This window comes from Chelonia mydas, chromosome 3, assembly GCF_015237465.2.
Source record: "Chelonia mydas isolate rCheMyd1 chromosome 3, rCheMyd1.pri.v2, whole genome shotgun sequence".
Classification (NCBI taxonomy): domain Eukaryota; kingdom Metazoa; phylum Chordata; order Testudines; family Cheloniidae; genus Chelonia; species Chelonia mydas.
In genome coordinates, this window is record NC_057851.1 from 28,862,883 (window position 1) to 28,890,844 (window position 27,962).

The following is a 27,962-nucleotide window of genomic DNA, read 5'->3' on the forward strand; positions in this document are numbered from 1 at the left end:
ATGAAGACAGCTCTACATGCTAATGTTAAGATATCTACTCCTTGCAAGATCCTCTCTGGGACCAGGTCTTAAGGATGTTATGTTTATAGGATGCTTTTAAAACTGCAGTAAAAACTGTGGTTACATTGAATCTCTCTGTTAGTGAATCCATCAAGGAGGGAGTTGCAGGGTAGAGCCTGCTGCTTTAAGGGGATTGTCCACTCCAGGTGCAGAGTCATTTGGGAGAGATAAAAGCAGCCAGGGAAAGGATTGTCTGCTATCAGTACCATTCAGACTCTCATCCAATGTAGTCAAAATAGAGGGGCAGAGAGACATTGCTGGCAATGCAGGGTAAAACATGACTAGTTTATTATTATTAATAAAATGGGTATTGTGGTAGCACCTAGAGGTCCCAAGTGAGATCAGGGCCTCATTGTACTAGGCACTGTACATACACATCATAAAAGAAGGCCCTGCCCAAAGACTTACAGTCTAAATACATGCGACAGCCACAGGATGAAAAAAGCATTATCTCCTTTTTTACATGTGGGGAACTGAGGCACAGACCGACTGAGTGACTCGCCCAGGGTCACCCAGGAAATCTGTGGCAGAGTCGGGAATTGTATCAGATCTCCTGAGTCCCAGTCTAGTGCCTTAATCCCTAAAACCATCCTTCTGAAACCAGCAATAAGAGTTGACTTCATGGTCCCTGCCATGATGATGATAAACGCAGTCTCCGCTTAATCAGGATCCAGACAATAGGCTGGCCAACAAGATATCCCAGTTAAGAATACTCTATTTATTATAGTAACAGGGCTGTAGGGATCAATTAGTTAATGGTTGTTTCATGTTTTGCAGTGATGAAATTATCCAAGGATAAGTCATAGAGTACTGTATATAAATAAGGTACGTTGGCCTCCAGGGTTTGATTACAATCACACCCTTGAAAACTTGCCAGGTTTTCCTTTGCTAATTAGATATGGTTACCTTCATATTTGCAGCCTTCCCTTGTATTTCCCCATTCCTACAACATGAATACTTTGAACATTACAGATTCAGAGGTAAAGTTATTCCATGTAATTATCAAAGACAATTGGTAAGGTTTTAATGGTAACCATTGTACATAAATGTAAATCTCTTGCTTCCAAGGGATCATACCTTTGTCACAAAATGTAATTTGACCCATTATTATGAGGGTAGATGAGAATCACGCTGAAAGTCCTTACAGTATTTTTCAGGCTACTGTAGAATTCAGAGCCTGATTCTGCTATCTTTACTCACATGGAATAGTACATTACTCCACAGACAGCCCTATTGACTTGAATAGGGTTAGTAAATTATTATTCAGATTGAGTTAGGGTGTTAGAATTGGGACCTAAATGGTTCTAGCATGCCTTTCAAAAGCCATTTAACTTTTCACACTCTGATGCTCTTTTATATGAAAGAGTACAAAAATGGTATAAAAAAGGTATACAATGGAATAATCTGAAACACAAAAGATATTCTATACTAATCCATCAGTTTATCATTATGATGTTCTAGAGACCCAAATACATATGAAAAGAACCCCTAGGCAGCAGTCTTTGTTGTAAATTATTCTGTTAACAGTGCTTTGAATACAGTCCCAAACTGAGGCTGACACTGCAGGAGAAAGGCTTTGAGTTTTGATCTATGCAAACTAACCCATTGAAGCAAGCAGTGGGAAAGGATTATTCTGTATAAGCAGCTTCATTTGTATTGTTAAACCATATCAGCAAAATAATCTAGTTGCTATTATTTTGTAGACTCCTTACATGTGTGAGGGTGAAATCCCTCAACTTGATTCCAAGGATGATATTTGATTTCTTAATGTGATACGATGAAGCCTTCAGTTTATCTTTAATGACTCCTTTACCTATAGAACATTCTGTTGTGGTGCTCTCTCTCCTACAATTTTTCAGAACTTGCTAGAATTATAGGGAGAGATCAATACTATAGATATAGCTCTGTGCAAAGGATGATGTGTAAACTGCTTCACCCCAGGAGTAGCTGTGGGAGGCACTGGAATTCAGAGACATGCTTCTAAGTTGCTATTCCTCTCCTGCTTTGCTCTTGCTTTTGGGATATGTCCTAATTTATTACAACCTCTGCACCAACTCAGCTGTGCTGGCCACATGTAGGGAGCTGCAGTCAAGGCTCTACCCATTCCTAGGCCATTTCCTGGACAAGTACCCTTGATTACTGCTATGTATCCAGATCCAAAGTCTATCTAGTCACATAGGAGTGTAAAGAAGAGTCTTACTGCCCTGTGTGTTTGTCTAGTGTGAGTCACAATCTAGTCCATCACAATTTTTCTTTAATTAGTATATATTAACATGAATGCATTATTGCCTCTTGAATTAAACTGCATTGCGATGGAGTTACTTTTCTGTTTAGAAACCTCATATGGTCCTTTAAAAAGTTTTGTGCGTGTGAGTGACAGTATTCAAAAATATATCTGTGACAATTATTTCTTTGGGGGGAAAAGAAGTAATGGAGGCAAAACCACATTAAAAATCTCCAAGTTAGGCTAGGCCTGCCTAGGCCTAGGGCATTAAATAGAATAACTGACAATGTTGCCACTCCTCAGGGTTCTAAAATATTAGGAAACATTGGAAATACTGGGCTTATTCTCACTGGAAAAGAGGCGGGTTAATGGAAGTGACCTAATAGAAGTTTTCATGATTAAGGAAATGATGTTGGGCCTGCATGGGAGCTTTGCCTGAGTAAGGACCGCAGGATGTAGCTCACTCTGTAGAGACTCATATTGGTAGGAGCTTAAAAAGCTAGAGGACATAAGATAAAAATGAGGAAACTCTGGAATAAATGAGAAAATCAGGCAGAATTCATTTACACCAAAGATGATAAGCATATAGAACAGGGTGCTGGAAAAGGTGACTGAAGGTACAAATGAATTCAAGGGAGATTTGCATTCATTTCTAGAGAATGAGGGAATTAAGGAGCACGATGGAAGAGCACAGTGTTGGGATTAAGGTAAACTAAAAATAGGCAAGTATATTGCACTGGACAGTCTTTTCCTGCTTCTGAAATTTCTCTTGTCCTTATGGCCTGTGGTCACACTGTCCACTGTTATTGTCACTGTTAGCACTGGTTGGTTTGCTCCAAGCCTTAATGGCCCAGGAAGGTTATGGGTCTATTACAGGAGGGGATGGGTGAGGTTCTGTGGCCTGTGATGTGCAGGAGGCCAGACCAGATGATCGTAATGATCCCTTCTGACCTTGAAGTCTATGAATACAATGCTGGAGCCTTTCCCCACCACAGTGAAAAGCTCCAGCAGTGTGTGTGCCGGGGGCGGAGTGCTGCCAGTCCCTTTCCCCACTGCCTCCGTCCTGCCAGAGCCTTTCCCCACTGCTGGATTCTTTCACTGCAGTAGGGAGCGACTCGAGCAGCCTTGAGTGTGTAAAGTACATACCATAGGGTTCAGGCATGTAGGGCACTCTACTCTGCTCTACCCACCTAAGCAGCGCCTCACCATTTACACTGCTATTTATACTCATGCTAGCTGTGTCAAACTCCATAGGCCACCACAAGTGTAAACTTACCCTGGGTCTCCTCTATCTTAATTTGTCACCATGGTGCTGACAAAATTATGTAGAAGCTGAAGAGACCTCCTTATCTTAAAATGTTTTATCCAATTTGCCTCAACATTTCAAAAAGATCCTAATTGAAGACAAGATCTTGCATGTTAAATTTTTGTGTGAATTGCTTTAGTGTTGGCAAAAAGTTAGTGGGAAGTTAAACTGAGACTTATAATGGAAAGCCAGTTGCTAACTGTCTCTCCACAATAGATGGTACAAGAGTATTGTGAGGACTGATTAATTAATTCAAGTTTGTTAAGTACTTGAGAACCTATGATGAAAGGTTCTATAGAAATGCAAATATTATAATTATAAATTCTTTATGAGTTCATATGTTTTGCCTTAGAGGCACATTCTCATCCTGAGGTGTGTAGTTATATACGTAAATCTCTGAACATTATGATGAAAATATACCTCAAAGGGCCTGACCCTTCCTTGCGAGCTGTCATTCCGCCCACCAAACTCCCTTTGACTGCAGTCAGTTCTGCACATGGGACAGTTGTAGGACTGGGCACTGCGTTCGTGAAATGAAAAGACCCTTGTATGCCTACTGACATCACAATGAGGCAAGCTTTTATTTTCACTTAATACAAATTTTTCCATTGCTCGTATTTTAGTCTGTCTTACGAATAGAGGAGATGAGTTCAGGCCACAAAATTCAGATCTGGATTTTGACCATCCCTAAGCTCATGGTATCCAGGTTCACCTGGCAATTGGTTCAACTGGCAATATATTGGTTCAACTGGCAATATAAACGCATGGGATGACATCCAACTCCATTTAAGTCAGTTATAAAATTCCCTTTGACTTAAATGGAGCTAGAATTTCACCCATAAGCTATTCACAAAATTTGAATCCATATGTTGATTTAAAATGTGAACAGCTCCCCAAGTGTGGGGCATTTAGCTTTGGGATTTTGTTTCAGGCCCATCTCCAGCTAATAATATTGGATGAATGTAAAACAGGGAATGAATTGGGCCTATGGATATTGTATAGTTAAAGCTACTTACAGAAAATTGTATTTTACATGCTTCATTGTTTGAAAATGCTTTACCTGTTTTATGACTTAGTGTCATTTGGTGATTTCTGTTAGTTATTCTCCTTTAGACTCATTTTCTTGCTTTTTAAGGGGCAAATTCTGCCCTTATGTTCTGCCCATTAACTCTGCTGGGGCTGATGAACTCCATGCAGTTAAGTGGGGGGCTGTTTGTGGAGAGGTGCTCCATGGGGGTTACTCCAGCTTAATGACATCCATCTCCACCTTTGGGTCCCAAGGCATCATAATAATTATTTTGGGTCAGGTTCTGATAGCTTTACCCATGCTGAGTAATTCCTTACTCTGCGTGAACCACTATTGAATCCTTGCTGTTATCTTTGGAGTAAGGTGCTACTCAGCATAAAGGCATACTCAGACTCTGACCATCATTACTATGTGATAGAAGCATTGCACATCAGATGCCACTCACCCCACCTGACTACTGTTACTGTCCGGTCTATCGGTCTGAGCATACCAGCGATGTGCTGCCAGCATTTTCATTCCCACATTTTTTATCTCTGCTACTGATATAGGTATCGTTCCTCTGTTCATACATATAAAACAATCCCATCAGTTCCGTGCTCTTCCCCCCTTAGTCCAACACATTAGTTCCATACTCTATCCTGAGCCTCGGATTTCAAACTGATGGTATCACTTTAGTTAACCAGGCCTGCCTGTCTTTGATATCAATGGGAATTTTGTCATTGATTTCAATGGGAGGAAGATGAGATCCATTGTTTGTCAGGATTTGAAGCTCTATAAAAAGCCTCAGCATTATTGTGTTATGATAGTACAGGAGCCAAATCTTGAGGTTCAGAGTGCCTCCTGTGTGGTTCTGAGCTCCTTTGACGCCTAACCAAACAAAGGCTGAGGGGAGATAGGATTGCTCTCTATAAATACGTCAGAGGGATAAACACCAGGAAGGGAGAGGAGTTATTTAAGTTAAGTGCGAGTGTTGACAAAAGAACAAATGGATACAAACTGGTCATCCGCAAGTTTAGGTTTGAAATTAGATGATGGTTTCTAACCATCAGAGGAGTGAAGTTCTGGAACAGCCTTCCAAGGCAAGCAGTGAAACCTAACTGGCTTCAAGACTGAGCTTGGTAAGTTTACGGAGGGGATGATATGATGGGACGGCCTATGATGGCATGTGGGGCGGTCCATCAGCGACTGCCAGTAGCAAAAACCCCCAATGCCTACAGATGGGACACTAGATGGAGAGGTTTCTGAGTTACTACAGAGAATTCTTTCCCAGGTATCTGCCTGATGAGTTGCCCCCATGCTCAGCGTCTCACTGATCACCATATTTGGGGTCAAGAAGGAATTTTCCCCCAGGTCAGATTGGCAGAGACCCTGGGGGCTTTTTGTGCTCCTCTGAAGCATGGGGCATGAGTAACTTGCAGGTTTAAATTACAGTAGAACTTCAGAGTTATGAACACTAGAGTTACGAACTGACCAATGTGACACTCTGTAACTCGGGGGAACACCCTGCACCACCCCCATGTTCATCCTTATAATATGATTGTGTGGTATCCAATGCAAAGTTTGTCATGTCATGTGTCTTCGGAAGGCTCATGATGCACTGAGCCTGGTTGTTGTTATAGTAATATTATAGGTTGTAATTTCATGTATATAGTTATAAGGCTGAAAATGTGTCTTCATGGCTTAAAACAAGCCCAGGCAAAACTCTCCAGGAGAAGAGGGGCAGTTCACACCACATCGGGGCATATATGAGACAAACCAAGCCCAGCCTCACAGGAACAAAGGCCACTGACCTCGGCAGAGACAAAGGATCTGTTGGACTCTCGAGTGAGTCACACCCCTTCCCTTGGTCAGCTTGGGACTGTGATGAGGTAATGCTCACCTGACTCTGAAGGGGGTAGGGGGGCAAAGCCGGGGGGAAGAAAGAACATGATAAAAGGGAGAGACATTTGCCATGCTCTTCCTCTCTCTTCCACCTCCATCTACAGACATGACCACGAAGTGAGTGAAGCCCTGAACAAAGGGGCGAGCCTAGCTGAAGGGCAATCAGCCAGCCTGTGTTGAGAAGCATCTAAGTTTGTAAGCGTTAAGATCAGCTTAGAAAGTGTTTTGCTTTTATTTCATTTGACCAAATCTGACTTCTTGTGCTTTGACTTATAATCACTTAAAATCTATCTTTTGTAGTTAATAAATTTGTTTGTTTAGTCTACCTGAAGCAGTGCATTTGGTTTGAAGCGTGTCAGAAACTCCCCTTGGGATAACAAGCCTGGTACATATCAATTTCTTTGTTAAATTGACGAACTCATATAAGCTTGCAGCGTCCAGCGGGCATAACTGGACACTGCAAAACGGAGGTTCCTAGGGTTGAGTCTGGGACCAGAGATATTGGCTAGTGTCATTCAGTTGCACAATCCAAGCAGCAGCTGGCCAAAAGTGCTCACTTATGTAGCTGGGAGCAGCTTACATGCTAGAGGCTGTGTGTGAACAGCCTGGGAGTGGGGGTTCTCACAGCAGAGCAGGGTAAGACTGGCTGCCAGAGTTGAGGATTGGAGTGACCTAGCAGATCACCGGTCCAAATAACACCAGGGGAACATCACAACCGGTCACCCACACACCACAATCAGGCAGCAACAGAGACCCAAAAAAAAGAGCAAATACAGTAGTACAGTACTGTGTTAAATGTCAATGACTAAAAAAATAAAGGGAACGTTTTAAACATTTTTTTGACAAGGTAAGGAAACTGTTTCTATGTTTCATGTGCCAGCAATGCCCCTCTGCCATGTACATTGGTCAAACTGGACAGTCTCCACGTAAAAGAATAAATGGACACAAATCAGACGTCAAGAATTATAACATTCATAAACCAGTCGGAGAACACTTCAATCTCTCTGGTCACTCAATTACAGACCTAAAAGTTGCAATTCTTGAACAAAAAAACTTCAAAAACAGACTCCAACGAGAGACTGCTGAATTGGAATTAATTTGCAAACTGGATACAATTAATTTAGGCTTGAATAAAGACTGGGAGTGGATGTGTCATTACACAAAATAAAACTATTTCCCCTTGTTTATTTACCCCCTACTGTTCTTGTCAACTGCTGGAAATGGTCCACCTTGATTATCACTACAAAAGATGTGTCGTGTTTCCCCCCCCCCCCCGCCACTCTCCTGCTGGTAATAGCTCACCTTTCCTGATCACTCTTGTTACAGTCTGTATAGTAACACCCATTGTTTTATGTTCTCTGTGTATATAAAATCTCCCCACTATATTTTCCACTGTATGCATCCAATGAAGTGAGCTGTAGCTCACAAAAGCTTATGCTCTAATAAATTTGTTAGTCTCTAAGGTGCCACAAGTACTTCTTTTCTTTTTGCGGATACAGACTAACACGGCTGCTACTCTGAAACTTGTTTCTATGCCTGTTTCATTTAAATTAAGATGGTTAAAAGAAGTATTTTTCTTCTGCTTAGTAAAGTTTCAAAGTTGTATTAAATTAATGGTCCATTGTAAACTTTTGAAAGAACAACTATAATGTTTTGTTCAGAGTTACGAACATTTCAGAGTTACGAACAACCTCCATTCCCGAGGTGTTTGTAACTCTGAGGTTCTACTGTGGTGTAAATGGTGAATTCTCTGTAACTTGAAGTCTTTAAACCATGATTTGAGGTCTTCAGTAACTCAGCCAGAGGTTAGGGGTCTATTACAGGAGTGGAAGGGTGAAGTTCTGTGGCCTGCAACATGCAGGAAGTCAGACTAGATGACCATGATGGTCCCTTCTGACCTTAAAGTCTATGAGTCTACTGAGTTCAATACTCCGGACCTGACAGAATCATAATTACACATATATGATGGTATCAGTTTTGTTTAATAGGGATATTTTATCTATGAGCATGAGTGAGTGAAAAACAAATCTTTCTTCAGTGGCATGAAATTGTTGCTGTATCAAGACAAAACCTTTATGTTGACCCTGATACTCATCAGTGAACGATGCAATTTGAATGTTTTAGAACAGTGACCTGCTAACAAAGACAAGTTAAAAAATAAAACTGCACTGCTGCTATTGAACATTTGTAGCAACGAGAGGAAAGAAATAGAATTCAAACCATAAGAAAATATGCTAGAAGGCATTGTAAAAATATCCTAAAAATGGTATGTTTCCTTGGCAGGTATTTTTTGAATGATGGAAGGGATCTGAGTTGTCTTCTGTTGTGCCATGGCCAAGATTTCTTTCATTCACAAACTAAAAAAAGAGGGAAAAAATACATTGAATTGTTAGGCACATTGGACTTGAATTTCATTGATCCATGTTAGTATTTCTATTTGCTTAGGGACAGACATGGCCCCTGCCCCTCCTCCTGAAGATTTGCCTTATGCAATAGCCAGCCACAATGGCAGTGCCTGGAACTCAGCACCCGCAAGAACTGGATCCTCGGTGTACCTCTGGGGTACACATTAATCAAAGGAGGCAAGTAAGAGCAAGAAGAGGCAAAGCCATGCTCCTGTTCTCCCTTCTAAGTCAGCTGGGTGATTGCAGCCTCATACTGCCCCACTGTCCCCTGTGAAGCTTGTGGTAGGTTGGCTCCATCCCCACCAGCCAAAGCAGGGCTGTGTTTAAATCCTCACACAATGTAGCCCAGAGGGGAAGGATTCTCTTCTGCATCTCACACAAAGGTCTGGGACCCAGGAAATCTGATTTCTATTCCCACATTTGCCACAGACTTTGTGTGTGACCTTGAGTAGGTCACTTAATCTCTCTATGCCTCAATTTCTCTGTCTGTTAAATTGAGATATTTACTAGGGCTGTCAAGCGATTAAAAAAATTAATCGCGATTAATTGCACTGTTAAAGAATAATAGAATACTATTGATTTAAATATTTTGGATGTTTTCTACATTTTCAAATATATTGATTTCAATTACCACACAGAATACAAAGTGTACAGTGCTCACTTTATATTATTTTTTATTATAAATATTTGCACAGTACAAAACAAAAGAAAATAGCTTTTTCAGTTCACCTAATACAAGTACTGTAGTGCAATCTCTTTATCATGAAAGTTGAATGTACAAATGTAGAATTAAGTGCAAAAAAATAACTGCACTCAAAAATAAAACAATCTAAAATTTTAGAGCCTGCATGTCCGCGCTGTCCTACTTCTTGTTCGAGCAGCCAATTGCTCAGACAAACAAGTTCATTTACATTTTCAGGAGATAATGCTGCCCCCTTCTTGTTTACAATGTTACCTGAAAGTGACAACAGGTGATTGCATGGCACACTTGTAGCTGGCATCACACGATATTTACATACCAGATGCTCTAAAGATTCATATGTCCCTTCCTGCTTCAACCACCCTTCCAGAGGTCATGCATTCATGCCGATGACAGGTTCTGCTTGATAATGATCCAAAGGAGTGCTAAGCGATGCATATTCATTTTCATCATGTGAGTCAGATGCCACCAGCAGAAGGTTGATTTTCTTTTTTGGTGGTTCGGGTTCTGTAGTTTTGGCATTGGACTGTTGCTCTTCTAAGACTTCTGAAAGCATGCTCCACACCTCATCCCTCTCAGATTTTGGAAGGCACTTCAGATTCTTAAATCTTGGGTTGAGTTCTGTAGCTATCTTTAGAAATCTCATACTGGTACCTTCTTTGTGTTTTCTCAAATCTGCAGTGAAAGTGCTGGGTCATCATCTGATACTGCTAGAACACGAAATATATGGCAGAATGCAGGTAAAACAGAACAGGAGACATACAATTCTCCCCCAAGGAGTGCATCACAAATTTAATTAATGCATTTTTTTAAACTAGCATCATCAGCATGGAAGCACGTCCTCTGGAATGGTGGCCGAAACATGAAGGGGCATACGAATGTTTAGCTTATCTGGCAAGTAAATTCCTTGCAATGCCACCTACAAAAATGCCATGTATTTTAAATGCCTATTCTCACTTTCAGGTGACATTGTAAATAAGAAGCAGGCAGCATTACATCCTGTAAATGTAAACAACAGTGGTTTGAGCATTGGCCTGCTAAACCCAAGCTTGTGAGTTCAATCCTTGAGGGGGCCATTTGGGATCTGGGGCAAAAATTGGGGATTGGTCCTGCTTTGAGCAGGGGGTTGGACTAGATGACCTCCTGAGGTCCCTTCCAACCCTGATATTCTATGATTCTATGATTCGCTGAACAAGAAGTAGGACTGAGTGAAATTGTAGGCTCTAAAGTTTTACATTGTTTTAGTTTTCTGAGTGAAGTTATGTAACAAAAAAAAAATCTACATTTGTAAATTGTACTTTCATGATAAAGATATTGTATTATGGTACGTGTATGAGGTGAATTGAAAAACTCTTTATCATTTTTACAGTGCAAATATTTTTAATAAAAATAATAATATAAAGTGAGCAGTGCACACTTTGTATTCTGTGTTGTAACTGAAATCAATATATTTGAAAATGTAGAAAAGCATCCAAAAATATTTAATACATTTCAATTGGTGTTCTGTTGTTTAACAGTGAGATTAAAAGTGCGATTAATCACGATTAATTTTTTTAACTGCGATTAATTTTTTTGAGTTAATCGCGTGAGTTAACTGCGATTAATTGACAGCCCTAATATTTACCTTATCTCACGGGGTCTTGGACAGTTTAATTTCTTAATGTAAAAGCACTATGAGAGCCTCAGATGGAAAGCATTACAGAAGTATTGCTACTCACACCAAAGTCTAACATCCTTCACCAGAAACAAAATTAAGTATTTCACAGCAGCCAGTAGCAGACTTCCCCTGCAAGCTACCCTAGTTCCAGCTACGTACACTTACTCTTCTGCTAGCCCATACATTATATTATATTATTATTATTGTTATTATTATCTACACAAAGCCTAAAAGTGTGCTTGATGCCTTACAAAACAAGGCATGAGCCCTGCCCCAAAGATCTTACAATCTAAGGTTAGACAAAACACAACAAGAAGACAGTAAAAGGAAGAGATGGGGTAGAGGGAGGGGGACAAAATAAAAATGTGTGGTAGCATATGAAATACATTCTTCTGCCACAACAGCATAAACTTCCTCTTCTGCCAGACAACAGTGGACCATGTAACTATTAAATCTAATGTAGTCTCTAAGGCCTTATGGAGGTTCTGAAGGCTCCGTCTCAATATCCCCATGGGATCCCAAATGACCTTGGTTCTGCTCTTCAGACTCAGGATTTGGACAGTCACCAAGTTTGCCAATGTTTTGTTTCTATCGTAAGAAGCATGTTACAAGTTTTTGTTATCTTCGTAACACTTTTCTAAGTCTTTTGACAGCTTGTCCACTGGAGGAAAAAAAAGAATAATGGGCAAGCTTCCTTTGTTGTTGACTATTGAGCATGACTGGTAATCTCAGGTAGGCAGCCAGCACTGAGACCCAGGGCATTTTTCTGGGAGAGGACAAAATAAGAAGCAAAGATTGCATTTTATGACAGTTTGTGTTTCTACAGTTTACCAGTTTAGGCCCTCTTCTCATTTATATATTTGAATGCTGACTTCCCCAGCAAAACCTAACCTTCCCCCCAACTCTCCCTTAAAACCAAACGTTTTCAAGGGTGTCAAGAGAGAATCACCCAGCAAAAACGTTTTTTTGGAAGAAAATAATGCAATACATCAAATATTGGAATGCAATTCTAAAGCAGCCAATACAGCATCAGGAGAGTTTAGGAGTGAACCAGCACCTCAGTTAACTACAACCCCCTGCTGTTATCTGGACCTCTTTCCCTTGTATCACTTGAGTTCCCTCGCCAAATATGATTGCATTCCCATGCCCCTTCATGTATTCTTGCCTTCCTACCCAGTATAATTGCTACTTAATATTCATTGCCTTTGCTCTCTCATCCAGAGATCAGGTCTCCCTCCATCTAATTACAATTGCTTGTCATCCCCAGTTTCTCTCTGCATTCGGATCATCTCATGAACCTCTGTATTAAAAAGTGGCCTATTCATCTGTCATAGCACTGATATGCCCCAAAAGGCTCTGAATGGCACATCCATTATGGGTGATATAGTAGAACCTTCTGAGACACATTAGCACAGCTGCGGGTCAGCAGACAACTGCTGGAAAAATAACAGATTGAGGGGCCTGGTGAGGCATCAGTTATGCTACAGGCCAACAATAAATAGAAGTGACCTCAAAAGTTTGGATGCTTTTCAAAAATTACTTGAGGAGGGCCCTGCTGCCTTCTAAAGCTCAAAGGAATAGGCCCAAGTTATATCCATGATCATCTGTTTTGGCCTCAGCCTGATGAGTATTTGTTTTCTGATATCACCTGCCATTTAGGGGCCCTACTGTCCCATATTAGGTCAGCAAGGAATTGTACTTTTGCTGCAGTGAGCCCTAAAGTGACACCCCCATGACATCCATTTCAGTCCGTCCTTCCTGATTTCTAACACATTAAACAAAATTCCCAGAGATGTTTTCAGCATTAGCACTACTCACCCCATGTTTTTTAGGGGAGAGGGGCAGGGGTTCTGTTAGACATCCCTTGATTGATGATGTTTTGATATATATAATTTTTGTGCAGTACCACAAATGTCTATATGGAAAGGAGCACTTCAAAAATAAATTAATGTTGATGTTTCATGAAGGCTTGATTTTCCCCCCCCCTACTTCCTGGGTTTAATCATTTATGAAACCTTCCTAAAATTAAGCATGCGCATGCATGCACACACAATTTCAAAAAATTCATTTTTGGAGATTATTTTGTTTTTTCTTTAATTGGTTTATTTTTTAACCAAACTCAGTAGCATTCCTAGACATTTCATTGGATGCTGCTCAAAATTCTCTTCTCTTTCTTATCTACCTGCTCTTCTAATTATTTTTCTTTATTTTAGTCTGTGACAGGGTGGACCAGGCATTCACTGACCCCTGCTGGAGGCCCCACTCTCTTTTCACAACCTGCCCTAAGAAAGTGTCCTGCTGGAAGAGAAAAGCAGCGGGTTAAGATATCAAGGGGATGCATAGACACCCTCCCTGGGAAGCAGCAGACCATTGTGGAACCAAGACACAGGGAGGCGCTAGAGAGGAAGAGTCTGAGCTGTGATGTGCGATGCTGTGCCATGACACAACTGGGCGCTCTGGTGGTGAGTGCGCGCTATAACACAATCTGTAAATGGGAATCCTCTGGGATCCCATTCTTCAGCATCACTCTCAAAAGACCTCAGGAGAGCTGGGTGCAGCTTCTTCTACCTTCCGAAGAGGGTCACTCAAGCAATGAGAGACTATCCTTCCTGGCTGTGCCTGAGTATCTCTTGCCTTGCATCTTGTGTAAGTCAGTTCCACCTGGGCAAACTTGATGCAAAATGCTACCTGGTTAGCATTTCCCACTCACTTGTACCAATGAGCAGCATTTTACATCAACTTTTCACAGGTGTAATGACGCCTACAAGGCACAATGCAGCAGAGAATCAGGCCCACTGCTTCAATAGTACCCCTAGCTGACAGCTTGCTGGGCTGTCCTTACAATTTGTGGCACCCCATGCAAGAATCCTAACCTGTTTAAGAGGGAGGGGTGAATCTGGGCTGAGTATATCTTCTCCTTTGTTCTCATTACTTGTCATTTCTACACTGATAGCACATTTTACTCCTGAAGACAGTGGTAAAACTCTGACTTTAATGAAAACAGGAGCAGACTCTTTGGGAATTAGGAAAATGCTCAACACCTGAGCACAGATCACCCTGATTTGTCTTTTTGTGATAGCAATTACTTGTAGATTTCATGCTTTTCTTAGAAATAATCAGAGACTTTAAAAAAAAATCTGCCCTGTAGTTACTAACTTTGGAATCAGTCTTTTATCCACTAAAGAAAATGGCAGCACTCCCACTGACACTATGGGAGCAGGATTCGATCCTTTAATTTAATCTGAGATGGCAAAATGTTTAATCTAGGACTCTGAAAATACTGGCAGAGGGAAAAGAAGTCCCAGTGTAAAGATAGTGCCTCTCAGAATGGTGGCAAGGGCAGTCACTCCAAGAGAAAAAAATGGTTACTTTTAAAAGGAGCATTATTCATGAAAATATATGTATATGTGACTCCCCCGCCCAATTCGTTTTTTTCCCCTAATAACAAAAAGCCCACCACCAACACACACACAAAAAATCAATGCCAGTAATCCAATCCCATGTAAGCAGCCCTACAATAATAAGCCAGTGCACCAGGAGACAAAATAACTTCACAAAGGAAACACATTTCACTGTCAAGACAAAAAGGAAAAAAAATTGTTAAAGTTCTAACAAGCATTTTGCATAACATCCTCTAGATACTGTTAGCCATTTCCGGTCCTCTGCCTTGTTATGGCTGTGGTAAGCATCTGTGTACAGATGACAGTTTTGACATACATAGCAAGTGTTGAAATATAGGCATATGCAGGATAGCTTTAAGAGATGTTCATCCCAAATGTAACTCCATCAATTTCAGTGGAATTACACTAAAGATTAATTTGGCCCAGAATGTCAGCCTTGACTCTGAATTTCCTTTCTTTGGTTTGTACCAAAAATGTGGTGTGTCACTTTGTTTTCAGTTTGTGTGTGTGAGTGACTCTGCTCCTACTAAAGTTAATGGAACTTTGCCACTGATTTAATCCTATGTTAGATCATGCTGACTTTATCATTACAATCCCCTTATGTAATAAAAGAGAAAACTGTGAAACAGATCAGTTAGATAGTTTAAATTTTCTTTTGTTTTGCAACTATCAGTGGGGGGAAACTGCCTCTGTTAAATTTAGCTTCACAACAGGTGAGCTAAATTCTGAGATAGGATGAGCAACTCTCAACAAAGTCAAGACAAGATTTGGCTTCGCCTTAAACCTCCCCCAAACTACATTTTTAGTACTGTATACATTCTTAAGCAACAGATACCTTACTCCCCTACTTTTTAAATTAACATTGGGTAAAGTTCAGATACAGTGTTAACAGGGCTGGTGAAGGGTCTGCTTACACCAGAACTGAATTTGGCCAGAGTGCAGGAAGACATGTCCTTCCATGTACTGCATAGTTCAGTTAAAGATTTAGGCCCTGATTCTGTAAAGACTCATGTGCTTAACATATACACAGTCCCGCTATGCAGACTCATGGCATAAAATATGATCTGATTTAAAAAAAACACACACACACACACACACACACACACAAAGAAACAATTTTGTGCAATGTCTTATGTGTGAAATGTATCACAAGCAGGTCTAAGTGTCATAAGATTAAATAACAAAATCACAAGGTTCAAATCATATACATTTTAGAGGGAAAATTAAGTAGCAGCAAAATATTTATTTTCACTAAACCTAAAGTTGTTGGTTCAATAACATTGTTAATTTGCAATACAGCAGCTTGTTGACAATAATAATTGCATCACACTTCTACTGCATTTTTCAGCCTAAAGGATTGCATACAGGTTGTAAAACCACAACCACTGCTGGGGCAGAAAGTAGCAACAGTAGTATCAGTAGGGGAAGGGACATTTTGATACAGGAAAGCAAGACACACCCCTTCCCCTGTATAAGTCTCTTTGAAGATTACTCAGAGACTGGAAGTAAAATTTTCACTCAGGAGCCAAAGTCTGTAAAGTGCCTAAATCCCCTTTGAAAATGGGACTTAGGCTCCTAAGCCCAGATCCTCAAACATGCTTAACTCCCACTGAAATCAATGGGAGCTAGAAACCTAAATACCAAGAGGATCTGGGCATAGGTCACATAGATTCTTTTGAAAGCTTTACCCAGGACCTGTCTTTAAGGGCTCAAGTGAAAGACAGCACATGGTCCTCAATTTATCTACTCTAGAAAGGTAAAAAGGTGAGCTGACCCTGACTGCATTCGAATCTAAACTGGCCCAGCTGAGATTTGAATCCAAGTTGATTTTTAAAGGGTTCCTAGTCAATGACCATTGCAAACCGATGTGAACTTCAATGGAAATCCCAGAGCCAGGAAGAGGGGATTGGGAGCTGTCTCAACACCCCCACTCTGTTATGAAACCCTTCCAGGAAAAGGAGCAGGACGGAAAGAGGGAGTAGGTGGAGGGATTGCAGCAGAGGGGGCAACAGCAAGGGTAGAGGTAACCGGAGTGGGTACACAGGAAAGGGAACAGCAGCGAGGAAGTAGCAGCAGAGAAGAACGGGGAGGGGTGGAAGCATCAGAAAGGAAGAGAGGAGGGGGAGGAGGAGGAGGAGCCACCAGCGAAAGGTTGCCTGCCTGGTCTAGACCCAAGGCCTTAGAACGCGGCCCCTGAGGGCAGGGAGGAGAAGGCGTGGCGAACCCATGCGCGTGTTCGAAAACTCTAACGTCACAATAGCGGCCTGCGGCGGCGGCTCCTGCCCGGTCCCAGCCGATCGGGGCTGGTTTGAGCTGGTGCGTTGTCATAGCGACGCAGTCCGGCCTATAAATAAGAGCTCTCCTGGCGCTACGGCTTTTGTCAGTCGGTGCTCTCGAGCCGGTCGGCAGCGGCTGTGGCGGCTCCTCCAGCCCGGCTCCTCCTCGGGCGGCGCGTCCACTCCGGCAGCCCGCGAGCTCAGCGGGGCCCGTCTCTGAGGAGGAGGCACGGGACTCGGGGACCGACCGGCTGCCGGGCGACGCGCTGAACCATGACGGGCGCTGCCTGAGGTGAGGGGCGCGGGCGGGGGAGGCTGGAAGGCAGCCGGCCGGCCGCTGGAGCCACGTGTCGCGCCAGCCGCGTCGGAGAGGCGGGGTGGGGGCCGCGCTGCGCAGCGTCGCTAACCCAGCTGGAGAGGGGGCGTCCCGGGCAGGGCGGCGGAGCCCCCGGGGCGGACGGGGCTGCGCGGCCCCTGGCGAGAGCCGGTTTGGCGCGGGCAGCCGGCCCCGCGGCGGTTGCTGTAATGGCCCGGCGGCCGCGGCCCCCTGCTCCACCGCGGGCCTGGGCCCGGCACCCGGCTGGGGCGGGCACGGCCTGGCCACCGGGGCGGGCACGCGCGGCTGAAATTGTACAGAGCCGCCCCGGTGCTTGCAGTAGAGATCCCTACAAAACGGTGGGCACGTAGCCTGGCCTGAACCGCTTACGTGGAAGGGGACGATAAGGTTTCCTGCTACGTTCATTTTGGCTCCTTAAATTGGCCCACAAGTGAATTCCTGAAATCATCTGCGTTTTGAGAAACCCGCAAAGCTGTCACTGAGGGGTGCTTCCCCGGGGGATTTCCGTGAAGCTGCCAGTCGTAGGACTGAGGCTTTTGTACTCTGGAACGAACGCATTAAACCTTCACTTGAACCTCCAGGTTTATAGACTTGGATGTGAACTTTGTGAACGGTAAAACTCTTGTCAGTTGTCCTTGAGAGATGCAGGACATGTGGTCATTTAGAAGACTTAATCTGTAAGAAGCTGCATGCAGAGTGATGCTTCAGACTTCCCGTGTGTTAACTCGGGCATGAGCTAAAGCGGCCAGTCGAACAGTTTTGCGATAACATGAAGACATTAGAGCCGTTGTTTCAATTTCATAGTACCTGTTAAAAGAACATTAAGGTTGCAAAGCCAAGAGGCAAAAGTTAAGAAATGCCAGAGTTAAGGTTGGCCATGCAGTCTAAATTCAGCCCCCTTGTATATTAGAATACAGTTTTAATTACATGATACACTATTTTTTCCATAGTATCCTTGCTTCTTTCAGTGCATATGGCAAACAGGGCACTAAATGTGACTACTTGGCATTTTATAGAAATTAAAGGGAGCTGTGGTTTGAACATGTCAATTGCACATGAGTAAAAATCAGGTTCCATTTGTCTCAAATTGGGCACCCAGAAAATGAGTACATAATTGAACACCTGTAAAAAGTTTAGTTTAAGTGACTTACATAGGAACTCTGTGGCAGAGACAGGGAGAAAATCTACCAGTTCTCCAGGGTTGCATTCAGCTGCCTTATCACTTTTTTTTTTCTTCCCCTCTTCCAGTAGTCCCCTGCCTCATTTGTTAAACACCTTCCAAACTTCCCCTCAGATGAGGCAGCAGTCTTACAGACAGTAGCCTTGTTGACTATCCAACCCCAATTTATTTCCTGTCCATTGAATGGAGGAAGGTTCTGGGGGAGGTGGGAGGCTAATGGTAATTAAAGACCCCCTAATCCATACAACACTAGGGCATTTCCTGAGTACTAAATTTTGCAGCCATAACCCTTTTAATATGTAGTGGCTTATGTATTTTCCCAAGCTTAAAAAAATACCTCAACTTTGTCATGTGGAACCATATCAAGCTCCACCCAGGTCACTAGCAGGGTTGGGTTCTTTAGATTCACAGCACAGACTTCTACCACTTGAGTTAATAAAGTAATTGGTTGCCATCCTCCATTTGGACCAGCCTGTAGAGGTGCATGAAATACATATACTTTACTACTGGGTTTTACAGCTATTTGTTAGACAGCTGAGGAAAACGGAGACTTAGAATTCCTAAGTTCAGTTCCAGATTCTGGAAGGGAGTGTTCTCTAGTGGTTTCACAGCTTGTCCCATAGCATTTGAGTGAGGCTACTTTTCTCTTCACATTGCCTGGATGCCTGAGGGGGAAGCATTGGCAGAACAGGAGAAACCATCTTCTGTCCTCATTTGTTGTCACACCAAGCTGGCAGCCATGTGGAGCAATTGCAGGGAAAGGCCTATTCAGTCCCTGGTCTGGAACATACTCTATACAAACAATTTTCAGAGACTTTACCTGCCAACCTCTGAGTATGTGCAGATGGCAGTTTTCAGAGACCTAACTTGCCCAAATGTTTGTTGCATATGTAGCTACCTGTAGAGTGACTTGAAAGAGATGAAATGTTAGATGATAGTAAATGGGCATGTTAAAATACTTGTGATGTTTTTTATATAACAACTTGCTCTGCTTAGTGTATAGTCTTCAATGTATTCCTGTTTCTAAAGAAGGCTTTTTAAATTGTCATTTTTCTAAACTTCCATAACTGATTTAATCTTTCTCTTCTCTTTTTTCTTTGAACAGTTTCAATGCAACATCATACAACTGCTGCACAGAGAACAGAAAACTTGCCTTCATCTGTCAAGACTTTGCTTTTCTGAAGCACATCTTTGGGTGCACAGTTGAAAGAATTTGAACAAAGCTGATATTTCTTAGTTGTCCATGTAAGTTTGTGGATCTTGACTATCATTTAGTGTTCTGTGAGTCTCTTTGCTAATTTGAATGAACTAACATACTTTCTATATCCACAGTTTGTTGCATTTACACTCTTAGAAACGATGTTCAGCTTCAGCAATGAGGAGTTTGACTTCACCTTCCTTGATGAAGGCTTTACTGCCAAGGATATTCTAGACCAAAAAATAAATGAAGTTTCTTCCTCTGTAAGTATGCTAGCAAAACAGTGCATTTTCTGAGAATACAATTTTATATATTAACTGTACTCAAACTTAGAAATATATTACACTTTCTGCTAAAAAAAAAAAATTGAGTTGGGGGCATTCCTGAAGATGACCTGATATTTTTCTTTTAGGATGATAAAGATGCTTTCTATGTTGCTGACCTTGGGGATGTCCTAAAGAAGCATTTCCGATGGTACAAAGCACTCCCTCGAGTAACACCCTTTTATGCTGTCAAATGTAATGACAGTAAAGCTATAGTGAAGACACTTGCTGCTCTTGGTGCAGGGTTTGATTGTGCTAGTAAGGTAAGAGCTTCAGTTGTGGTTTTTTTTGTTGTTTTTTATGGTAAATTCATATATGGATGTTACAGCTTTGTTTGTATATAACTAGGAGTGTTTCTTGAATGTCAATGTTATCTCTTCACACTCTGCTAGCTAGAAACAAGGGTATCTTTCAACAAATGAATGACCTCATCCAGAAAGTAATCTATTTCTTTTTTCCAGACTGAAATCCAGTTGGTACAGAACATTGGTGTACCTCCAGAACGAATAATATATGCAAATCCTTGTAAACAAATCTCTCAGATTAAACATGCTGCAAACAGTGGTGTGCAGATGATGACTTTTGATAGTGAAGTAGAGCTAATGAAAGTTGCAAGAGCTCATCCAAAGGCAAAGTAAGGAGTTTTTGGTTTTGGGCCTCTTAATGGGCTTAACATGTTTAAATTCACCTATCCTGTATTAGCAGTGTCTGCTTAGGTAACACACATTCAGCTTTATTTCTAAGCTTTTAACACTAACACAATTGGAAGAGAACACAAATTTTTCTGTCAATATTGACATATTTGTCAAGTACAGTTTTATAGCATATTGATGTATAAAGAACAATATAAACTTGCTTGCATGTTAAATTTGGTCCACCTTTGTCAACATTTTACAGCAAAGTTAGCTTATTTTAAATTTGACTTACTAGAAGTTTGAGAACTGCTGAGAGAGACTGGGTTGGGACCCTGTTTTAATGGAGTTGCCAGGGCTGGCGTGAGACTTGCTAGGGCCCGAGCCCCAAAACCTGAGGGTTTTAGCCCTGTGCAGTGGAGCTCAGGTTAGAGGCCCCCTGCTTGGGGCTGAAGCCATGGGGCTTTGGCTTTGTCACCCTTTCTACCCCTTCCCAGCCTGGGGCACGAGGGTTGGGCTTTGGCTTTATTCCCCTGCCTGGGGCAGAAGGGCTTGGGCAGGCTCAGGCTTCAGCCCCCCTCCTGGGGTCATGTAGTAATTATTTTGTTAGGGGGTCATGCTGCAATGAAATTTGAGAACCCCTTCTAGAAGTTACAAACCCCATTCTCCTGACCTGAAACCTATTTCAACCAGATTGTCTGTCTGCTCTATAAAATCTAGTGGATTGGCACTAAATTGGACACTGTTTCTAGGCTAGTCTTGCGCATTGCAACTGATGACTCCAAAGCAGTTTGTCGCCTGAGTGTTAAATTTGGAGCTACCCTGAAAACTAGCAGACTTCTTTTGGAGCGGGCAAAAGAACTTGACCTTGACATTATTGGAGTCAGGTTAGTAACTATGATCTGTATATACAAACTCTCAAAACACCCATCTAGAAATATGCATTGTAATATCTTTATAAATATGTAAATGACTTGCCCACTCACAAGAACTGACACCATAATCTGCTACTACATATTACTTTTGTCTAAATAGTTGCTTAAAACTTAAATCTTCCAAAAGACAATTGAGATTGCATCTGTTTTCCAGTTTCCATGTTGGAAGTGGCTGTACTGACCCAGAGACCTTTGTTCAAGCTATATCTGATGCCCGTTGTGTCTTTGATATGGGAGTAAGTATGAATTTACTTGCCTAAGAGTATTGCTTCTGGACCACTACTTTCACAGTACTGACCATACAACCGACTTGTCAGAATGAAATGCCACTCGAACAAAGTAATGTACAACTTTGGAACCAGAAACTTAAAATAAGAGGCTTTATACCCTTTCCTGTACAGTTAGTATTCAGCTTCATATGGTCAATTACTTTTTGAATCTTGGTAATCCTTTGATAGTTGACCTGATATTTAAGTGTTGTGGAAAAAAGACATCTGACCAATTTAAAAAAAACTTTACACTTGCTGGTTCTCCTGTACTAGTGCTTTGTAAACTGACTAGTCTGTTTTCTTTGTCAGAAGTATCCATAAAATGAAACTCTTAAATAAAATCGGTCTTCCAACGGAGTTGGTTTTGACCTATGTTAGACTATTCAAGAATCCCTTCTTTGCTTGACTGTCCCATTTTAACATGGTCACATTGCAGACAGAACTTGGTTTCAGTATGCATCTGCTTGATATTGGTGGTGGCTTCCCTGGTTCTGAAGATGTCAAGCTTAAATTTGAAGAGGTATGTTGGATTTCTAATTAATACTTGGTTTATCAGGTTGTGAAGGTATTTTGATATAGTAAACTTGGGCAAACCTTTATTTACCTGGTATCTTGCTTTTGATTAGTATTAAGACTAGTGGAGTCTGTTCTTGATTTGGAACTGAAGTCATCATTTTCTTCTGTTAATTGCAGAATCAAGTAGAGCACCTTAGCCTTTTTAAATACATATATGGCTTTCATTAACAGACCTAGTAAATGGTTTCAGAATAGCAGCTGTGTTAATCTATATCCACAAAAGAACAGGAGTACTTGTGGCACCTTAGAGACTAACAAATTTATTAGAGCATAAGCTTTCATGGGCTACAGCCCACTTCATCAGATGCATAGAGTGGAACATACAGTAAGAAGGGGTGGTGGTGGGGGGGGGGGTGTACACATACATACAGAGAAGGTAGAAGTTGCCATACAAACTGTAAGAGGCTAATTGAGATGAGCTATTAGCAGGAGAAAAACTCTTGTTGTGGTGATCAGGATGGCCCATTTAGACAGCTCACAAGAAGGTGTGAGGATACTTAACATGGGGAAATAGATTCAATATGTGTAATGACCCAGTCTCTATTCAAACCCTAGTTAATGGTATCTAGTTTGCATATTAATTCAAACTTGGCAGTTTCTCGTTGGAGTCAGTTTTTGAAGCTCTTCTGTTGCAGAATTGCCACCCTTAAGTCTTTCACTGAGTGGCAGAAGTGTTCTACCAGTTTTTGAATGTTATGATCCCTGTTGTCAGATTTGTGTCCATTTATTCTTTTGCGTAGAGACTGTCCGGTTTGGCCAATATACATGAGGGGCATTGCTGGCACATGATGGCATATATCACATTGGTAGATGTGCAGGTGAACGAGCCCCTGATGGTGTGGTTAATGTGATTAAATCCTATGATGGTGTCACTTGAATGAATATGTGGACAGAGTTGGCATCAGGCTTTGTTGCAACGATAGGTTCCTGGGTTACTGTTGTGTGGTTACTGGGGAGTATTTGCTTCAGGTTGGGGGGCATCTGTAAGCAAGGACTGGCCTGTCTCCCAAGATCTGTGAGTGATCATTTTTCAGGATAGGTTGTAGCAGGTATAAATACACAGCACGTGAAAGAATGGGAGTTGCCTTGCCAAGTGGCAGGTCAGTCTAACCAGACAACATTGCACTGTTTTATAGCCTTATCCTTTTGGCTCTTGCAATAGCAAGTCTAATAACTTTAGTTTGGTACTTTGTACAGTCACTAACCTTGTGTCTCTTGATTAGATCACAAATGTAATCAATCCAGCATTGGACAAATGTTTTCCTTGTGATTCTGGAATAAGAATTATTGCAGAGCCTGGCAGATACTACGTTGCATCAGCTTTCACACTCGCTGTTAACATAATTGCAAAAAAAGTTGTATTAAAGGAGCAGTCAGGTTCTGATGGTATGTAAACCTAGATCTCCTAATCTCATTTGCAACCAGATACAAAACTTGCTTTCAAAGGCTTTTATTTGCATATTTTCATCTTTTTTTAGATGAAGATGATACTAATGGCAAAACTCTTATGTACTATGTGAATGATGGAGTGTATGGATCATTCAATTGCATCCTATATGATCATGCACATGTTAAGCCAGTCTTGCAAAAGGTACAGTATGCCCACCCCTGATCTGGAGGTAAACTTTTGGGGGGGGGGGGCGGCTGAGGGCCACATTAGGATTCCAGAACTGTGTGGAGGGCCGGGTAGGGAAGGCTGTACCTCCCCAAACAGCCTGACTGCCCCCCTCAGAACCTCCAACCTCCTGCTCCTTGTTCCCTGACCACACCGCTCCCCCCGCCCACTTACTATGCTGCTCAGAGCACCAGGACTGGCAGCCACGCCACCTGGCCAGAACCAGCCACGCTGCCATGCAGTCTAGAGCACCAGGGCAGGCCAGTGGCTCTTGCAGCCATGCTGCCAAGCAGGAGCATGCTGCCCAGAGTGCTGGCAGCAAGGCAAACTGAGGCTGCAGGGGAGGGGCCAGGGGCTAGCCTTCCCAGCCAGGAGCTCAATGGCTGGGCAGGATGGTCCCATGGCCCAGAGTTTGCCCACCTCTGTTCCAGGTAGTAAACCAACATATAGACTGCTCATTCCACTGTGCAAATAAACTCAAGCATAATGCCTTCATATTTCACCCACCCCATATTTGCCTTCATAATATGCCTTCATATTTCATCTTCACCATCCTACCGCCACTCCTGACAAATGCCTTGGTTGGCAATGTGAGCTCTGGGCCATTCAGTGGAGCAGATTCCAAAGCTGAAGATTCCAAAGATCACTCATGTAGGAGGCCCTGCTAGCAGCTATTTTTCTTCTCCACTTTAGAGCTGGAGTACTATGCCTTTTAATAATCTCCTTCATGGCAACTATTTGTTTGGGAAGACTCCTGCTTTAGTCCTCCTTGAAAGTATAAGGGTAGTCAAAAGTAATTTGTAACTTACCTCTCTTCAGAGACCTAAACCAGATGAGGGCTGTTATTCCTGTAGCATATGGGGACCAACATGTGATGGACTGGATCGTATTGTAGAGCGCTTTGATATGCCAGAGCTGCAAGTTGGTGATTGGATGCTATTTGAAAACATGGGTGCCTATACAGTTGCAGCTGCTTCCACTTTCAATGGATTCCAGAGGCCAGCAATAAACTATGTGATGTCAAGGCCAGCATGGTTAGTAACTTGTCACACTTTTGCTTTAGGTGGGAGAATCTTACTAGGTCTGCCAAGAGCTCTTGATAGTTATTCACTTTAAGCAAAACTCCTTGTTGACTAATCCACAGGTCCATTTATTATGAATTGACAGGTGTTACTTTAGAAGACAAATTCTACCTGTAGCTAGCAGGATTTAAACAGATGCTCTCTAATCGTAGCCTAAGACTACGTCACTGAGACTCTTCTCCCCCTCCCCCCGCCCCAGGGGCCCAAGGAAATAAATATCCACTCCTGTTGGTTTTCAGTGGGATTTGGACACATTGCCTCCTTAAATGCCTCTGAAAATTCCAGCCTAACATAACAAAGATTACTTAGTGAAACTTGCTATATTCTCTTTCTAGATACAGTGCTAACAAATGCTGTTTCCCCTGTCTAGTAGGCCATCCCTTTTTTTGCATGGGTCTTTCACATAGCAGCTGAGGTGTCACTTTTTCTGCCAATTTGTGGTTTTACAAAGACTCCACGTGATATTTTTAAATGAGTGGGGGAACAGTAGGCTTAAAAACATGTCAGTCACTTAAGTTGCTTTACAGATATTATATTGGATTACTGTTGAGGTCATCTGACTGGCAAATGGAAAATTCTCTTCCTGAGATCTTGTAATGATTATTTCTACACTGGGGTGCTTTACTGGTATGCTGTATCAGGAAAGTTCTGTAGTGTGGATGTAGCTATCCTGGCAGTTACTTTTTAAAAAAAAAAAACAAACAAAACAGTACTGTAAAACCACCTCATGAGTGAAACTAGCTATACAGTAAAAGCACAATTCTGCCAGCATAGCTGGGTCACTCGGGTGTTTCCCTTCACTACCCCAGGTTCTTGAAGGTGTCAGTACATTAATTTACACTTCATATTTGGAAGCTTTGTATTTTGAAAGCAGAAAGGCTGGACACCTAAAATGAAATCATAAATTTAAAATGTGTTTAAAGGGGCCAAATGCATACCAGCAAGCTAGATGTTGGGACACCACTAATTTAAGTTAAACCAGGTCTACACAAGACTTCTGGCAACATACTTGTGTAAAGTGAGGGGCATGAAGAGGTACAATCCCTAAGTGAAATGCCCTATTTGTTCTAATGAAGCTTAGTGTTCCTCTGGCCTATTCGGCACTTAAATTCTCCTGGTGTAGCTGTGTCGGGTAGGACTGGAAAAATCACATGCCACTCAACATAACTGCATCTACATTAGGACTTTGCTATCAGCAAAATTGGGTGGGATGTAATTAGGGTTATGGAGGGGAGACTGAGTAATTGCATGTGCCCAAATAAGTCATTCCAATCACTGATTCTGAATGCAATTCTGATTTAAAGCTGTTACTTCATGGTTCACATTCTACTTCTGAGCAAACCTCCTGTTATCAGTAGATCTGGAGATTGGAGGGTCAAATTATGATTTGACTTCAAGATCCACTTGATATTGCAATTGCTTAAATCAGGGTAAAACATGGATTGTTTCCTGACTTACTTTTTCCTCTTACTTAGGCAACTAATGCAACAGATTAATGAGCAAGGTTTCCTAGCTGAAGTGGAGGAGCAGGATGTCAGTACTTTGCCACTGTCTTGTGCCTGGGAAAGTGGAATTGAACATCATCCAGCAACTTGTGCTTCAACTAGTATTAATGTATAGATATTGTTTAATTGCAAGTTTGTTTATTGAATATCTAGGGCATTTTGGGGACCATTAACTTAATTCTTGCTAGAATTTTTAAATGTTTCTTTGGGTTTTTTGTTAAAGTCTAGGGTCTTTAGATGCAACAAAATGAATGACTAGGAGATGGGGGTCACATTATCTGTGTTCCTATGGAAACTATGAATATTTTATATGGATTTTTACTCACTTTCAAGTATGCTACTAAAGATTAACCCTTGACTGTCAGACAAGCATTTGTAGCTTGTATATTGGCAGAATGGGCTGAGCTTAGTGTTGTGACCTAGCTGTTTTAAAATAAAGTAATATTGAAATAACTGGCTAGTCTCTGATGTACATGAATTAAAAACCATCATGAATGGATGTTTAAATATTGGTGGTTCTATGCCAAATAATAGATGTAGGAAAGGATGTGCAGTGGATTTAGCTGGTGTGCTTTCAAGACCGTTTTTTAAGGCTAAAGTTTTTAGCATTGCATAGTGTATAATAAACATGGCTCTTCTAGGCTTTACAGTAATACAGATGAGAGCTGAAATACTTATGCAACAGTCAGCACAGGTGGTTAGTCCACTTCCCTAATGGATTAAATCTGATTTTTAATGTCCCTGACTAGTAAAAGATTTTAATGCAAACTAGAAGAAGCTGCTTAAAAATTTTTTTGTTAAAATTAGTTGGCCACTGTAGCATATTACAGTGGCCAAAAATGCTACTGAAGTACTCTCAAAGAACTTTGTAAAGGTCAGAATTTACAGTTTGGTTATCGTGGCAAACTTTTTTTGATGTGGGTGGGGACAAGGGTTGTCAACCCTCCAGGATTGACCTGGAGTATCTGGGAATTCACAATATTATCTTTTCATAAAGATACAGGAATTGTACAATCAAAACTGGCAAACCCTAGTGAGGACTGAGCTTTAGAAGTTGAGGCCAGATCCTCAAAAGTACTTAAGCATTTCAGTGCCTCATCCCTCATTGGCCTGCTGCCTAGGGAAATCCTCAGCCCTGGGAATGTTTGCTCTAAGGAAAAAGTAGAACCTGTAAGTCCCTGGTCTAGGTTACTGAGTTCTGGTAAGACACTAAGACTTTATAGCAGCTATATGAAGGATAAACAACTCTTTACTGGCACATTTGCTGAGATAGCAAAGTTTTTTTAGCTTTTTAGAGTTTGTTACAGAATCTTAAATACAGTTCTTAATTTTATAACTTTCAGCCAAAGTTGACTGACAAGCCCATGGCAGGA

At 41.7% G+C, this 27,962-nt stretch overlaps 1 protein-coding gene across 1 annotated transcript; it reads left to right on the forward strand.

Annotated features, from left to right (window-relative positions):
* Nucleotides 1-17,089: 17,089 nt before the first annotated feature.
* Nucleotides 17,090-27,042, forward strand: ODC1 (ornithine decarboxylase 1). The gene is made up of 12 exons (XM_037894063.2): nucleotides 17,090-17,229; nucleotides 19,560-19,699; nucleotides 19,787-19,915; nucleotides 20,065-20,238; nucleotides 20,437-20,609; nucleotides 21,360-21,494; nucleotides 21,697-21,778; nucleotides 22,248-22,331; nucleotides 23,611-23,773; nucleotides 23,866-23,978; nucleotides 24,822-25,036; nucleotides 26,560-27,042. Exons 3-12 carry the CDS (start codon nucleotides 19,814-19,816, stop codon nucleotides 26,702-26,704), a joined length of 1,386 nt encoding a protein of 461 aa, XP_037749991.1. The 5' UTR covers nucleotides 17,090-17,229; nucleotides 19,560-19,699; nucleotides 19,787-19,813; the 3' UTR covers nucleotides 26,705-27,042.
* Nucleotides 27,043-27,962: the final 920 nt, after the last annotated feature.

Coding starts and splice junctions, on each gene's coding strand:
- ODC1 (XM_037894063.2), top strand. CDS start 19,814: ATGTTCAGCTTCAGCAATGAGGAGTTTGACTTCACCTTCCTTGATGAA. Junction 20,239..20,436: donor GGTTTGATTGTGCTAGTAAG/GTAAGAGCTTCA, acceptor TCTTTTTTCCAG/ACTGAAATCCAGTTGGTACA. Junction 25,037..26,559: donor GTGATGTCAAGGCCAGCATG/GTTAGTAACTTG, acceptor CCTCTTACTTAG/GCAACTAATGCAACAGATTA.